General features: G+C 43.8%; 1 protein-coding gene across 1 annotated transcript in view; it reads right to left on the bottom strand.

Annotated features, from left to right (window-relative positions):
* The window catches only part of STXBP4 (syntaxin binding protein 4), a 177,520-nt gene that overhangs the window by 76,534 nt on the left and 84,497 nt on the right, over positions 1 to 16,489 (bottom strand). The window contains exons 17-20 of the mRNA XM_056858910.1: positions 13,301 to 13,477; positions 8,362 to 8,478; positions 6,807 to 6,856; positions 4,224 to 4,357 (exon numbers count right to left, since the gene is read on the bottom strand). Of these exons, the coding sequence (XP_056714888.1) occupies positions 4,224 to 4,357; positions 6,807 to 6,856; positions 8,362 to 8,478; positions 13,301 to 13,477 (478 nt within the window). The remainder of the gene's footprint in view (positions 1 to 4,223; positions 4,358 to 6,806; positions 6,857 to 8,361; positions 8,479 to 13,300; positions 13,478 to 16,489) is intronic.

The raw sequence follows: 16,489 nt of genomic DNA, 5'->3' as shown, positions 1-16,489 counted from the left end.
TTACATTGGAGGGGCCATGGACTTAGGAGGGGCCACAGCTCAGTGGTAGAACATCTGCTTGGCATGCAGGAAGTCCCAGGTCCAATTCCAGTTACAACTATAAGGTAGTGGGCGATGTGAAAGACCTCTCCCTGAGGCATCAGAGAGCCACTGCCAAATAGGGTACTCGAAAGAGACCTCAACAGACCCATGGCCTGAGTCAGTTTAAGGCAGCTTCATGTGTTCATATGTACAGTCATTATGATTATGTATGTTCCAATGGTATTTAGTCATTCATGTCCCTGTGGTTTCCCTTTTTTCTCATTCGTCTTTAACCAAATAAACAAACACCTTCTCGGCTTTTAAACAGAAAAAAGAGAGACAGCTGCAAAGTAAATTAATGTAGCACAAAATAGGTGGAGTTGAGCCTCCAGAACAAGAAATATTATGTCTGTACATGAGGGGTGGAGAGAGCTTTTTGAATTCGATTGTTACCAGTATGCCCCTATGAAATGTTGGGAGTATGAAACTAACTACCTCCAATCCAAATAGCTTTTGTCAACAAGAGCTGCATCAGTTAGAGCATTCACCAATTTCAATTTGGGGCTTGAAATAAGGATTTCAGCAACGTACATATTTTTCCTCAAAAGATTCTGCAGATATTCCCCTTTAAAAAAAAAATCACGTTTCATCCGTCACAGTCTACATTGCCTTGCTGCTGGCTGCCTGTGCAAGGATAATATTATGTACACCATAAAAGGGTAACGGCAAAGGAGATTTTATTTTTAGGCAGTTGCTAAGTGAAGATGTGTTCTTTTGAACGCACACTTCATTAACATAGTGTGTGGCCTCACTCCATATTTCAGAGCAATATCAATTAACAATGCTTCCCATTTTTAGAACAACAATGCCTTAGGAAAATGTAACATCACATGATACACATCCATTGAACACAAGCCTACTTTAGGATCCTTGGAACAGTTTACATTTTGCAGCAAAGGTAAGAATTGATCCTGGAATACCAGTGACCTTGGGTGGCTGATGAAATGACAGGGTGCAGAAATGGATGGGGCATATCTTTCAACATTTCACAGGTGGAAATAGGGACACACTTTTAATATCCCTTTTCTTAAAACCAACCAAGGATTATTATCTGAGTGACCCCTCTCCATTACACACTTCTATTCCTCTTGTTGCACGCTTTCTATTCATTTGCTCTTCAATAACCAATGTTAACGCTGGTTATGTGGAGGACAGTGTCTATTGTTTTGATCAAAAATATAGTAGGAAAATATAATTGCCATATACAGGCTGTTATCAATAGTTTAAAATACACCTCAGCAGCCACAGTGTGTCACACACTGCTGTGGTTATTGTAGGGATCACCTGGTTTTATGCATTGTCTTGTACCTTGAAATCCACTTTCTAAGGAATGCCCCCTCTTTAAATACCACCGAGATAAATGCATTACCCCCATATTGGCGAGAATTCCTGCCCCCATGACAAGAGATAAAATAATCCCTGCTTTGCTGATGGATAGAGATCCAAATATAACACTGGCTGTGGCCAAATATCTTTCCATCATATTTTCCTCTAAGAAATAACTGCTCAGGGCCTATGGGTCATAGGAGCAAAGAGGGGAAAGGAAAGAAAATCCACTTTCTGTACTGTCCATAGTATACCTTGCCATAGATAGCTTGTTGTTCACCTTGCTCTCTAATTCTGTAATCCTAGTCCTATTGCACTGTTCATTGGTTGTCTTCTGCTGTCTGATGGTACTGTTTTATAACCTGTAATCTGCCTTGAGTCTTAGCGAGAAAGGCAAACCATAAAGTTAGTAATTAAATAAAAATAGTGCCTTAGTATTCATAGGAGCTCCGTGGCGCAGAGTGTTAAGCTGCAGTACTGCAGTCAAAAGCTCTGCTCACGACCTGAGTTCGATCCGGACAGAAGTCAGTTTCAGGTAGCTGGCTTAAGGTTGACTCAGCCTTCCATCCTTCCGAGGTTGGTGAAATGAGTACCCAGCTTGCTGGGGGTAAAGGGAAGATGACTGGGGAAGGCACTGGCAAACCACCCGGCAAACAAAGTCTGCCTTGGAAACGTCGGGATGTGACGTCACCCCATGGGCCAGGAATGACCTGATGCTTGCACAGGGGACCTTTACTTTTAACTTTAGTATTCATACACATGACTTTATTAGCATGCACAATGGCAACCAGCATCCACCCTCTTCACCTGAATATTTACTATCTCTCTAGAGATCTGGCAAAAAGAATGGAACCTTGAAAATTATGGTGCCTAGTAAGTCACACTGATAAAGTCTTAGCAAGGCATCCTCCAAAAGGAACAACTGGGGACAAAATAGGGACAGTGATTTACTAGGGACTAGTCATGGAAAACAAAGACTACACCTAGTAAACAGGGACATTTGGAGCATATGACTGTTTCAGCAACTTTACTTGCTCTCCAGTTTGGGTGTGGCAAATATCATGCATGCTCATGCATCGTCCAGACTAGACCACTGTAAGAAACTGCAACAATTAATTTTCCAATGTGTCATTCAATCTACCTCTCCCCATACCCCCAATCTGAACTGGGTCCACACATGCCTGTGAATTAAATTCCAAGCATGGATCTCCCAAAGCACATCTGTTAACAGGACCCATGGTGGCAGGGGGTGGGGGTATATTGCACAAATCATTCCTCAGACTCCTGAAAGACTCTAAGGCTAGAGGGTCCCCCCCCCCAAAGGGAGTAAGTAGAGGGACGGTCTTATGTCCTCTGCCTCCTCCCATCGGTTCTATAAGGAGATAATACAAGCTGCCATCCAGAGGTGCAATCTGATCCTTTGTTTGTTTTCTTGGAAACAAACCCCAATGATTGGTTCTTGTAAAAAAAGCCTTCGACAATATTTTAAACCCCAATGAATTCAGGGGGATTTACTTCCAGGTAAGTGTGCACAGGATTCTTCTGCAATCTGCTGGCCCTGATCCTCTACAGACTGCCTTCCTCCCACTGAATTCAAGGTATTTGGGCATGCCTGAAGTCTGCATCAGATGGTGCTGTCGGTGGCCATAAGACTGAGCTGGAAAGTCCCCAGTTCAAATGTAACCTTTCTGGCATTGTCATAAAGCAGCCTGAAGAGAAGCCACTAATCTCTTATCATCTTCCCCATCTGCAAAACTAGGGATAATTTCATTGACCCACACTACAGGGATGTTATAAGGATTGTTCAAGTAATCAGTGTCATGAGGTGCTGCAAACTGTCAAGCCTGGCTCCCATGTTGTACCTAATACCAAATGGTGACCACACAATAATACCACCCTCGACCTCATGGCTGCTTCGCAGTGGCACGAGGGATCACAGGAGCAGGAGATAGAATGTGTATCACATCCAGGAGATACAACTGATGTGCCTGGCTAATGACATAGCAAAGAGGCAGTTTGGGTTGGAGACAGAGGGAAGGATTCCAGAAGGGTTCCCTGGAAGGAAATGCATATGGGAATTTAAAATACATCTGCCTGGGGGAGAGGGCGGGGTGGGGGGGAAGAAGGCTGACTTTCAATTCCTTGGAAGGCAAAGCATTAAGCAGCACCCAGACTCAACTACAAGACCATAATAAGCTAGGCCAGCATGAGCGCATGATCATTCAGCGTCAAACAGATCCTTGTGTAAAGGAAGTTCAGAGCTTTTGCTAAGGTGAGCAAGCGGCTTGTGGACTGACATAACTCCAAGGCAAGAGTTTTGGTGAGGCATTTTGTGTACAATAGCCATCCCCCTCTGACAGTATCCCTCCCCACACTGGCTGGTTTCAGCTGTACCAGCAAAGGAATTGGAGGGATTCCCCACCCCTTTCCTGCAGTGATTCCCCACAGGTCACCCACTTTCAAGAAAACAACTTAAAAGTCACCTCTTTTTTTTTAAAAAAAAACTTTTTGTATTTCAGATGTCCTGGATTTTGGAAGTTGAGCAATATGTGCCCCAGAATAGATATAATTACAAAATGAGAATATTTGCCCATACCAACTGTTTTCTGTTTCTGTCATTCAGTTCATAATTCCAGAGCACATGCTAGAATTATCCAAATGACTACATTTATTTTCACCGATTGAGCATTTTCGTCGATTGCGAAGTTCCTTCCTTTTGACAAGCCACACACCAGATTCATGGCACAATCCACAATTAACCAAACATTCCTCTTTAAATTGTCAAGCAAAAAAAGGGGGGATGATAGAAGACTTACAGTCTGCTTCCAGAATGGCGCGGACAGACTTAGCAAGTTCTCTGGCTTCAGTAGCAAGGGATGCTGTGATGGTGTGGCCGTTCCTCCCGAGGCGTGCAAGAAGCATTTTAGAAGAGAATGTGGCTTTTCTGTCACTGACAGGAACATATGGAAAAAGACCAAATATGGTTTATTTGCAACCCTGTAACATTCATTTTCATTGCATTGAATGCACATTTATTTTGGGCTAGAACTATGGCACAACGTTAGTCATGGGACTGAATTACAATTATGTTCTGAGCCAACAATATTAATCGATGCAACTTAGTGCTTTTCATTTTATTAGAAAGTAGGAAGAATGCCAGCAGGGCATGCACAGAGGTGGACACCCTGTCAGTTAAGGCTGGCCCACAGGGACAGCAGGCTTCATCTTCATCCAAATGATCCATTTCTCTACTACCAGAGCCTTCTTTGAGGGCCTGGAATCTTCCATTAGTGGAATACGCTTCTTCCACCAGAGGAAAGCTTCACTGCTAGCGGAACAGAACCTTTGAAGCCAACCCATAGTTTCTGCACCCCTTTACAAAAATGGTTGACACTGGTTTGTAAAAACAACACACAGAGAACCACAGTCAATGATAGCTGATCAACAATCAGTAATGCACAGCCAACAGCAGAATAAATGGTTCTCAGCTTAATAAACTCTAGTGCATTTCCAGAGGTCTGTTGGAATTTTGCACACATAGCAACACTGTCCAGAAGTAAATTGCTTCCTCTACAGGCAAAAACCACCTGTTATAAGGGGGATGTCAATTAGGTACACATGGGGCAACCGTAAGCAGGTCTACTCAGAAGTGTCCCATATTACTCAATGGTGCTTACTCTCAGGAAAGTGTTCTTAGGATTGCAGCCTCAGAGACTATTGTGGCAGCTAAACCTGCACCCCATCTCCTTTCATGCCAGTCTTCTGTTTCTAAAATACAGTGACTTGTTGGGGGAATGGGTCGGCCTGTTGGGCACTGGCTCTTATTAGAAAGACGTAGTATTCTCTGTGCTCATATCTCACCTGTAAATACATCTATACAAATTACAACCCCAAATTCTTCTCTAACTCAGATTGCATATCCAAGCCACAGAAGAGCTCCTTCTTCCTCTCTGCCCTGCTCCCCCCATCATACAATTTATCTTCCTCCCGCTCCCCAACTATTCTCCAAACTGGAGCAACTGCTGGTGTGACAAATGGTGCCAATGGGAATGTGGGCAGGAAGAGTGTCAGGAGCAAGCCAGGGAAATGGTATCCGGTAGTGCGATTGTGCTGCTCCCAGGTGCTGTTGTGCTGTTCTGTTCAAGGCCAATCTGTGCCCCGTGTTTAGTCTTCATAAATTCCCATACTGTGGTAATTGCCAAGTGTTCCTTCCTGCCTCTGGGAGGGGGGTTGTCTAGGTTACCAGTTATCTCCTGTTGCTTTTCCATATATGCTCTGCACCTTGCCTTTGCCCCTTACTAGTGTCCTTTTGACTATGGCTTCTGCAACCTGTCGATTCTAACCAAATAAAACTGCTTTGGTGGACTTGCCGTCTGCTGGAATCTGTTTATGGTTTTGCCGCAGCTTACAAAGAGTGAATTACACTCTCTCTCTCTCTCTCTCTCTCTTTGCCCTTCTCACTCCCTTCCTTGCCTTTCCCTTCTTCCCCCACCTTGCCCAGCTTCTCTAGTGATTGGACCCTGCCAAAGCAGTGATACAAGACCCACCTGCTGGCCACTTCCCTGGCCAGCCATTGCTAATGCCACACCCTATGAAGCCATACCACATTAAGTATAGTTATGGAGATGGCAAGGGAGGCTTCTCTGAGCAATTCCAGGCTCAGAACTGGGCCTGGAAAAGAAGCAAGGCACTTGCTGATGTTTTGGCAAACTGTTCAGTTTTCCTGAGACCAACTCTGAAGCAAGCCTGGGGAAGGAATATCAGTCACTAATCTCTATTATGTCGATGGATGATGAATGGCCACTGACTGAATTTTAAGCCTCCAGCTGCTGACTATATTTGAAGTTACCCTGCCCCCGAAACTGACACTCAACAGGTGTAAATAAGATCCACAGTGAGTCACACTTGCACCCCCTTCTCTCAGTTCCATTTTTCAATGAGAAACCCTCCCCCACCCCCCCAGCAACAACTGGCTTATTTCACAAGATGTCCTGAGGATGGATACCATAAAGGTCATAAATATTTTGCTAATTCAAAGATGCTGTAATGGATTAGCCACAGAAACAATAAAAGCAGGATGCCTAGGTTTAAGAATGAATTTTGATCTTTCTTACCAGTGTTTGGATGTCTGTGTAATGTGCCATCAAGTCACAGCCGACCCATGGCGACCCCAGCAAGGGGCTTTCAAGAAAAACGATTAAGCAGAGGTGGTTTGCTATTGCTTTCCTGTGCAAAGTCTTCCTTGGTGGCCTCCCATCCAAGAACCAACCCCCCTTAGCTTCTGAGTTCTGACAATACTATACCTTTCCACATCCCCATGTACTGATACTAACTGCATATCTACATATGATTCACCAAATTTATCTTCAGTAGTGCATTTTAATCCTGCATGCTCTTACCTCAGATTGGACTGGGAAGTGAAGTTATCCGATAGCGCTTCATGTACAATCTATTAGCAGACAGTCAAAGAAAACAGTAGTAACAAATTTCAAAGGCTTGCCATAGAGACTTCTATTTTACTTGAACATTGCAGTCAACAGAACACATAACTGGTCTACAAATGCAACAGAATGTGTTAGTAGTGAGGTGGCAGCGAGCTCAGGTTATAGAATGGACTGCAGAGGACAGATTACACTGATCACCGTTCCCCTAAAGTAATAATTCTCTGTAATCTTTCTCCCTGATGTGCTCAATTTTATTTGCATGGTGATTTTACATAGGCATTAAAAATATAACTCTCCCCAGTTGTGGTGTGAAGTGATATAGACCATGCTATCTCCACAAAATGTTACCACTTCATTCTGCTGCATTTGTAGACCAGACCTTGTATACTTTCACATAAATTAACCTCACTGGCTCCAATTTATACCCCATTGAACAGAAAAGCCACCCTATACTGAAGTAGTTCTAGATCTTCTTGACTTCACAAGGACAAACAGCTTGAACTTTATAGAATCATAGAGCTGGAAGGTACCACCAGGGCCATCTACTCCAACCCTCTGCACAATGCAAGATATTCACAACTACCTCTCCCCTCCCCCACACTCCCAGTGATCCCCACTCCATGCCCAGAGGATGGCAAAAAAAAAAACAAAAAAAAAAAAACACACCCTTCAGGATCCCTGGCCAATCTGAAAGACAGGACCACAAGAGCCTTGGGAAGGAATGGCCTCATCCAAAAATGGCATTCAGATCAAGGACCCCCAAATTTCACCCATGAGCCTTTTGATGCAAAAGACTCTGTCACTATTATCATGTCTAATTATCTCACCGAGGATCTTATGCAAAGATTTGGGTCAGTCATCTCCATTCCATTTGCCACCTCTACCCACCCTTGAATCTGCCTCCCTTCCCCTTCTAGGACTATCCAGATTTCACCTTCTTTATCCTAACAAACCACTCCTTTCTGGACACCCACTCATCCACTGTCCCTGCCACCTTTGGATCCCAAGTCACCAAGTGTTTTGCCCTGTAACTAATTACAGAACCCTCCCCAAAGTGAGGCTTTGCCTGCCCCAAGATAACCACTTGTCTTGTGAGCTGCTTGAATGGACATCCAACAAACAGTCCTGCTGGACCCCTGCATTGATGGTGACCTTTCTGCTTGATCCTATGAAGCTGGAGCCCTCCCTAATACCCTCATATCTCTTTGGTCAGCCTACAAGATGCTTCTAAAACAAAAGAAACACACATTTATCCAAACAGGATAAAATTCAAAACTAAAGCATATTAAAGGGGGGGAAAAAGACAATATAGCTCATCAATTGAGCTAGTTGGGTGCAAGATCAATTCCAAATACCAAGAGTGTAAACAAGATATCCTACTTAGGCTGGGAAGGAAGGAGTGCCGGGGAATGACTGTGGAAACAAAGAGAGAGAATGATTCGTACCAGTACAGTTTACGTATGAGGATACCTCTTGCCCTTCTAACAACTTTGCTGGAAACTACTTTTACCTCAACAAACTGCAGTAACTTTCCAGTTGCCACCTCGAAGGTTTTCTTGGCGGTTTCAGATTTTCTCAGTTGACAGTCGAGCACGGTAATCCTCTTCCTTAGATCTTGAATGCTATCCTGGGAAAAAGAGATTCAGGTGCACTAATTAATAAACCAGAGGCAACACATTTTTCTGTGGGATGGTTTGACTAGGAATGTAGAGCAGCTAGGAGGAAGATTGTTCTTTGTGCACGTCAGGTGTGCAACCAAGAAGCTGGAGCCCTCCCTATTACCCTCATATCTCTTTGGTCAGCCTACAAGATGCTTCTAAAACAAAAGAAGCACACATTTGGAAAACCTCAATGGCAAGAGCTGGGTCAGGCTGATTTAGAGAGAAATTAATCCCAGTTGGGGTAGCTGGTCTCTATGGGCTTGGGAAAAACCTTCACCCTGTTGGAAGCTCAAATCTCAGCTAAAGACTGGAAGGCACACATTAGTCAGATCTGTGGGACTCTTTCTAACTAGGGTTTCTGTGCAAGTTCCTCCCATTGATCTATCTATCTTGCCGTGGTGGTCTCCCGTATCAAAGGTACGAGATAAAAGGTCTGATCTCCTCCTTTTCTTCTGGTAAGGCCCAAGGGGAAGATTCCATCAGATCTATTTAAACACTTCCCTGACTGGTGGGCTTCTATTTTGATCAAGCTGTTTACCCAGATAAACACAACAGGTGTTTCCCCCTTAGGATGGAAATGCAGTATTGTGGTTCCAATATTTAAAAACGGCGACAAACAGGTACCCAGCAATAATTGCTCAATTAGCCTGTTGAACAAACCAGAGGCACAGGAACTTAAGCAATAGCACCTTCCAGTTCTTGAACAGTACAGGGGTTTCATTGTACCTGCACAAACCAATCCTTCAACCAGTGTGGAGCCATGAATATGGTGATGGACTAGGATGTGGGAGACCTGGGTCCAGATCCCTACTCTATCACAAAGATCTCTGGGCAACTGTAGTTCAGAAACGCTTAGCCTAATCAGTCAAGTTAATCTAGTAGAATGAGAAAAGAAAACAATTCTCCGAACACGCTTCTTTCTGTTTTAGAGTCACAAGCAATCTGTGGCTTCAGGATGGAAAAGAAAGTCTGTCCTCCTTCCCTATGCCCAAAAAGAATATGAATCTTAGGCATGAGGGAATGGGGGGGGGGGACCCTTGATTTCAGGTAGTCAAGAAGTGGATATAGATTGCCTGTAGAACTGCACTGAGGTTGGGATGTATGAATGTTCATTAAGATGGAATGTACTGTTATCCACAGCAACAGCTGTGAGAAGATACACAAGGAGATACTAAAAAGCTCCCCTGTTCAACAGAAAACATTTCTTGACTGAAAACAAGAAAATACACATGCATATGTAATCAGTCGTTTTCTTTGGCAGATATATTGCCCTTCTGAACGTCACGAAATCTGCCTGATTAGAAAGCTTCCATTCCCCCAAAGTAAGATTCTAAGCCTACTTACGAAAGGATTTGTATGATATAGCCAACCGGCTACAGCTTCACTCCCCCCCCCCCCCCCGCTCAGCACAGGTTGTTTCCTTCCCATCCATATCTTTAAAATCTTATCACAAAGCAAAAGTGGGGCACTGCTTTTTCCTGTAGCCGTTACCTTAAAGACCTAGAACAACAATATTGTGCTTTATATAAGCAGATGGTTTCATAAATTAAAAGGAGGGACAACTGAAAGTGTATTGTTACAGAGACGAATGGAGATGTGTGTCCTGAACCTCATGATTATTAGTCACAGGACTCCATCCCTTTTAGGAACAAGTTACACGGTACAAACAGACTGGGTTATCTGTGACTGGATCTTCCCAGTGTTTTGAAAATACTAACAGAATCCACAAGGCTCGATTTGGAGCAGGGGCCATTGTTACCCTAAACTCCATTTCCGGGACTGAGGACTTCACTCTCCCTGGTGTGCTACGCTCTTGGGTAAAGTGATGCAAGAAATCTCCAGGCTGCAGAGAAAAAAGACAAAGGTTGGAGGGAAATAGGCCACACCTAATCAGATCATGCTGGTTGGAAGAGAATTGGCTGTATCTGGCAAGAGCTTGAAGAAAGAATGAAGGCCTCGCCCAGAAACCGACACCCAGAAGTGTTCAGATCATAATCAAGGATTTCTCATATGGCTATCATATCTTTAGCCACAAAAGATTCTTCCCTATTGCTATTAGCATGGCTTTTTTGTAAAAAGAACCTATCAATTATGCTTTGATCCAGCCCTTCCCCATCAGCTGTCCTTTGAGTTACCTGGGCTCATGAATCTGCCCTTCTTTTGTTTCCCATTCCAGGAAGAAATAATCTTTTCTTTTTGTGCCCTGCCTGCTTGCCCTGTAACTGGGAGCTGCTGGGTCTGTCACTTTTGAGTCTGTCTGGTGCATGACAAGCTACTCCCTTCCCTTGGATTTTTTAGAAACATTTATTCAAAAAAAATAAACAACAACAAAAAACATACAACAATCTTCATAGTTTAAAATACAATATATATGTGTAAATTTAAAAGAATTAACAAAATTTCTACATTACAACTTATTCCAATATCCTCATTTGTACTACCACACCAACTACACGGTTTAGTCCTCTGTAAAATAGCTAGACTATCATTGCCCCTTGGATTTTTATTTGTTGCCTGGCTCTCTGGGCCTTCTTCTCCAGCCCTATGAGAGCAGGAGGTAAAAATCCCTCCTCCTCTCATAGCTCACTGCACCTCTGATCAAGGCTGGATGCTGGAGTCTCCCTCCTAACCTACTCCCTCCTCCTTTGTCTTCTGCTGAAAAGGAGTAACTTTCATAAATTAAGGCTGGTATTATCCTTTCATCCACTGCTGGTTTTCCAACTTTAATTCTTACCTATGACCATTCTTTGTATGACTTCCCTTCAGTAAATTTCACATCTGACTTGGACTCCACTGGGTCTATATTCCTTTATTTTCCTGTGGTAGGCCATCACCCAGTCAAAGACCCCTATTATTGGCATTTTCATCATGACACTGAATTGGTATTTATAGAGCTAACAGGTCTTGAAGAGCATGTTTTTTTGTTTCCCTGAAAGTTTTTCCTCAGGCTTGAATCAATGCTAAAATCTGGGCTAGCAGCTCTACAGTGAGAGGTAGCAGAGAAGAGGTAATTTCTTTACATTGGTTCTTTGAGACTATCATGAATGTGGGCTCCATTCACATTGAAATGTTGTCTAGAGACCACAAATGTCTGACCATGTGGCAACACAGCAGGGCTGACTCCCTCCTGTGTATTTTTCTGGATTAAAATCTCACCCCCTCCCAATTTTAGCTTTCAAATGAACAAAAATGGGAAACAAATTTATTTTCCCTTCTATTTTCCCTTCTATGGTGAACAGAAGTTGAGAGCGTAGTTTTGGTAAGTGAAACTTCATTCCGGCTACATAATTACACCTCCCCCAAGATAATTATGTCACCTTCCTCTCCTCATGGCCCACTACAGATTGGGGTTGTATACTTCTGAAGTTTTACCTGGGTGAGCTATGAAAGACATCTCATCTAGACAGGTTATGATGGGTAGCCATCTGAAGAAGTGAACTATGACTCATGAAAGCTTATACCCTGCCAGAAATTTTGTTAGTCTTTAAGGTGCTTCTGTTCTCTTGCTCTTTTCATCTCATCTAGTATGACTATAGACGGAGAAGAACCAAATGAACACAACACAGGCCATTTTGATATTCCTACGTTTAATGGAAGGGGACACAGGGAAAAAATCTCTAGGATTGCATCAAGTTAATGTACCCCCAAGTTTCCAAAATAATTGAGTATGGCTATATTCTGAATGAGTTCCTGCAAGGAACTGCATTTACATTACAGACCAAGTCTTTGAAGTTGTAAGCTGAAGTCAACGTAATGTATATATCAGCAAGTTCAGCAACAAGAAATGTAAAAGGAATTCATTTAGTTTTGCTGTTAATTGTGTGCTTTTCTGAAATATGCCAAATCTTACTGAATGCAGAAACCCCTTATTAAAAGCCATCTCTGCATCAGCTTAATGGAGAAACATGTTGGATTGCTACCAATGTTGTGCCACTGGTTGTATTATTCGTTTTTATGACTGTCTTATTTTGTTGTTGCAGTTTTTGGTCTAAAACCCACCTATGTCTTAAAAGATTTTCTAAAGTAGAAAGATGGAATGCAATCTTTAAAAAAACAAATAAACCAACCAGATGAGAATTTGGTAGGGTTGCCAGGCCGAGCTTGGCAACCAGCAGAAGGGTTGGGGGCGGAACATGAAGGGTGTGGATGTTGGTGATGTCATTATATCAGTTCCAGAGAAAATCCAGAATGACAGAGGGTAGCCCTAAGAATCACTGGAAACTCTATGGTTCTTAGAGTTACCCATGTCATTTCTGGGTTTTCTGTGAACGTGATATAGCAATGTCAGTGACATCACTGTTTTTTCCCCTCCCACCGCTGCTCTAAGCAGTGGTGGGAACAGAGGGTTGCTAGTGGGAGACTTCCCACCACAGCAGAAGGCCTGGCAACCCTAGAATTTGGTGACAATAAATACCTATAAATCTGAGGCAAGGGGGACCCACTTTCAACCTTTATCAAACCATAATAAAAAGTGTTTCGATGTGACATATTAGTTAACACAAAAACACAAGAGAAATCCATATTAATTATGCTCGAGCTGTGCCATATCAGCCAGTGACCCCCATTCGGCTGTGGCTTATGTTTCCTCAACCAGTAGGTATTTGAACAAAGGGAGGTTCGTAGACTTTGTGCTGCCCTCCTTCTCAGCACATCATTCTGGCTATTGAATAATACAAGACAAACAGTGACCTACTTTAGGAGAGCAAATGAAAGAAAAATGAAAAACAGGATACATGACAACAGCACGGAAACCATGGCAACCCTACGAGAGATGACTGTTGTGCTTACTTTATTTTGGCCACAATGATCAGCAAGCTGAGCCTTCAGTTCGGCGATTTCCACCTCTAAAAGGCAGATTACTTCCTCATAGTCCATTTCCATTCTACGAGCTTGCGTTTGTGCGGCTTCAGCAAGATGGATTCGGCTCCGCAAGGCCCTTGTCTCTTCCACAGAGGCCTTGGCTTCCTACAGAGAACCAAATTATTATTTTTTAAAAAATGTACTGCTGTAACAAAACTGACTTTAATAAAAAAGAGTATACCCACATTTTGTTTTTTTCCAAGTCTATAAATATAAAAAATTATTATCTCATTGAAGAATAGTTAGAAGATATTTTAACCAACGTTTACTCTGTAACAATCCTGAGAAAAAAAAGTTGAACACATTTATACAGTTTTGGAGGTGATTGGTCCCAATGAAAACCACAGAGATACCTAAGCACCCCCACAGCTCTCTCCTTCAGTCAGTAACAAAGGTAAACCCCCCCAAACTACCTGAAATTTGACCCCTTATTTAATTTGATTCTTTAATTATTAATAGTATCAGCCACAAAGATTTGTCACAGGATTAGGAAGAGAAAAGAGAGGGAGATCAAACATGTATATACTTAAGGCACAGGCTAATGCATTGGCCTGAAAATGTACTTTAAAAGTTATTGGAAAACTGGAAACTAAAAGACTATTTGCAGGCTCACAGTTCAACCCACTAGAAGGAACAATTCTAAATGAGAGCATTACTAGTCAACTTCCCTGTTTCTTGGCTGCTGAAGACACATAACTGTACTTTGGGATCATAGCACAAATGTTTTAGAAAACCACAGTTTTATAGCAAATCTACAGTGGGTTGGATTCAATAATCTGTCAGTGGAAGGTGATGAAGACTGCAGATATTTCCTATGTTCCTCTCACTGCCAGCAGCCATTTTTCACCCTGTAAAGTTTATATAGGAGCCCCGTGGTGCAGAGTGGTAAGCTGACGTACTGCAGTCAAAGCTCTGCTCAAAACCTGAGTTCGATCCTGATGGAAGTTGCTCTCAAGTCGCCAGCTCAAGGTTGACTTATCTTCCATCCTTCCAAGGTCAATAAAATGAGGACCCAGCTTGCTGGGGGTAAAGTATAGATGACTGGGGAAGGCAATGGCAAACCACGCTGGAAACATAGTCTGCCTTGTAAATACTGGAATGTGATGTCGCCTCATGGGTCAGTAATGACCTGGGGCTTGCACTGGGGACTAGGGCTGTTGATTCGGTTCGGCCCGAACTGAAAATCAGCCGAATTTCCCCTGATTCGGTGGTTTTTAGTTCGGGAGGAACCGAACTCAAAACTGGCGGGCAACTGGGGGGGCCGAATTCAGCGAGTTCAGGAGTTCGCGAATAAATTCGGCAAATTCGGGGCCGTCAGTAAGCAGCATTCTCCTCCCCCGGCCAATCGGTGGCCAAGCTGGGTCTTCTTCTGGCCAATCAGTCAGGATTGAGTACTGGAGGAATCAGCTGATGTGCGACCCGGCCAGGGGGAGAGAGAGAGCGAGCGAAATCCTCGTGTGTGCGTGGGGGGGTGCTTGTGCACATTCGCTCCTTTCTGTGGCTGCAGGGGGCGTATTTTTTGGGGTACAGACACAAAACTTTCACTGGAGCTTCAGATGAAGCTTCTTAAGATACCCCCCAAGTTTTGTAAACATTGGGTCAGGGGGTCCTGAGATATGGGCTCCCCCTTTTTCTTTCCATGGCTGCAGGGGGCGCATTTTTGGGGGTACAGACCCCAAACTCTGAGCGGAGTTTCAGACCAGTGTTCTTAAGATACCCCACAAGTTTTGTAAACATTGGGTCAGGGGGTCTCGAGATATGGGCTCTCCCCCTTTTCCCTCCCCCCTTTTCCCATTTATGTGGCTGCAGGGGGCGCTTTTTTGGGGATATAGCCCCCAAACTTTTAGCATAGCTTCAGACAATTATTCTTAAGATACTACCCAAGTTTTGTAAAGATGGGTTCAGTGGGGGCAGAAATATCGCCTCCCCCCTTTTCTCTTTCCATGGCTGCAGGGGGCGCATTTTTGGGGGTGCAGATCCCAAACTTTGAGCGGAGTTTCAGACCAGTGTTCTTAAGATACCCCCCAAGTTTTGTGAACATTGGGTCAGGGGGTCCCGAGATATGGGCTTTCCCCTTTCCCCTATTGGGATGAATGGATCAGCCGATCCTGTGCATCTTCTCCAGAGCAAAACGGTCCCGTGCCTAATTGGAATCATCTTGGATTACAAGTCCTCTTCAGCCCCTCTTGATGGAACAGAAGAAAGCCACAGTAAGACCCCTTTGGGGGCTTTAATCTATAATTTTTCTCCTGTGTATGTGTGTGTGTGTGTGTGTGTGTGTGTGTGTGTGTGTGTGTGTGTGTGGGAAAGCAGAGTCTGTGTGTGTGTGGGGAGGGAGCAGTTTCTGTGGGTGGGGGGGAAGCCAAAGGGGGCTTTCGTCGGTTCTGCCTGGGGTGTGTGTTCCCCCTCGAGTCTCTCGCTCCCTGGTTTGAGGGGGGAGGTTTCAGTTGTGTGTTGCAAAGGTGTTGTTTAACAAGGTTGTGTTGTTTTGCAGTTGTTTTGCAGTTGCTTTGCAAATTTCTCAGCTGTTGTCGGGGCTGGGAGCTTTGTGCGTGGGCGGCAAGCTCTGCTGAGAGATGCACATTAAGGGTGGGGGGACCCCTTTCAGGGCCCATATCTCAGCCCCCCCTGACCCAATCTTTACAAAACTTGGGGAGTCTTTCAATAAACGTCCTTTGAAGCTCTGCCGAAAGTTTGGGACCTCTAACCCCAAAAATGCCCCCCCCGAGCCGCGGAAAGGCGCGATTGTGTTTTTAATGGCTTTATTCGGCCGAAATTTTTTCCGAACTTTGAATTCCCGCCGAATTGAACGGATCCGAAGTGGGGGAGTTCGGACTTCGGCATATCCCGAATCTAAACAGGCTGAATTTGGCCGAATCCGAACTATACCGAATCTTTTTTAATTCAACAGCCCTACTGGGGACTACCTTTACCTTAAGTTTATATAAGGCACCTGCCTGGACCATACTGGTCTGGATGCCGCAGTGGGGAAGGGGACAACTAGAGACACTGGAAGATGATTTCATCTCCTTGCTCTCCCCACCCCCCCAATTTATATGTATTAGTCCACATGGATCCTGTGAATAAACTTTCCTAAGAACAGAAATGATTTTGGGT

Source organism: Euleptes europaea, chromosome 1 (assembly GCF_029931775.1).
Source record: "Euleptes europaea isolate rEulEur1 chromosome 1, rEulEur1.hap1, whole genome shotgun sequence".
Taxonomy (NCBI): Eukaryota; Metazoa; Chordata; class Lepidosauria; order Squamata; family Sphaerodactylidae; genus Euleptes; species Euleptes europaea.
The sequence above is the reverse complement of the archived record's forward strand: the minus strand, read 5'-3'. Positions and strand labels throughout refer to the sequence as shown.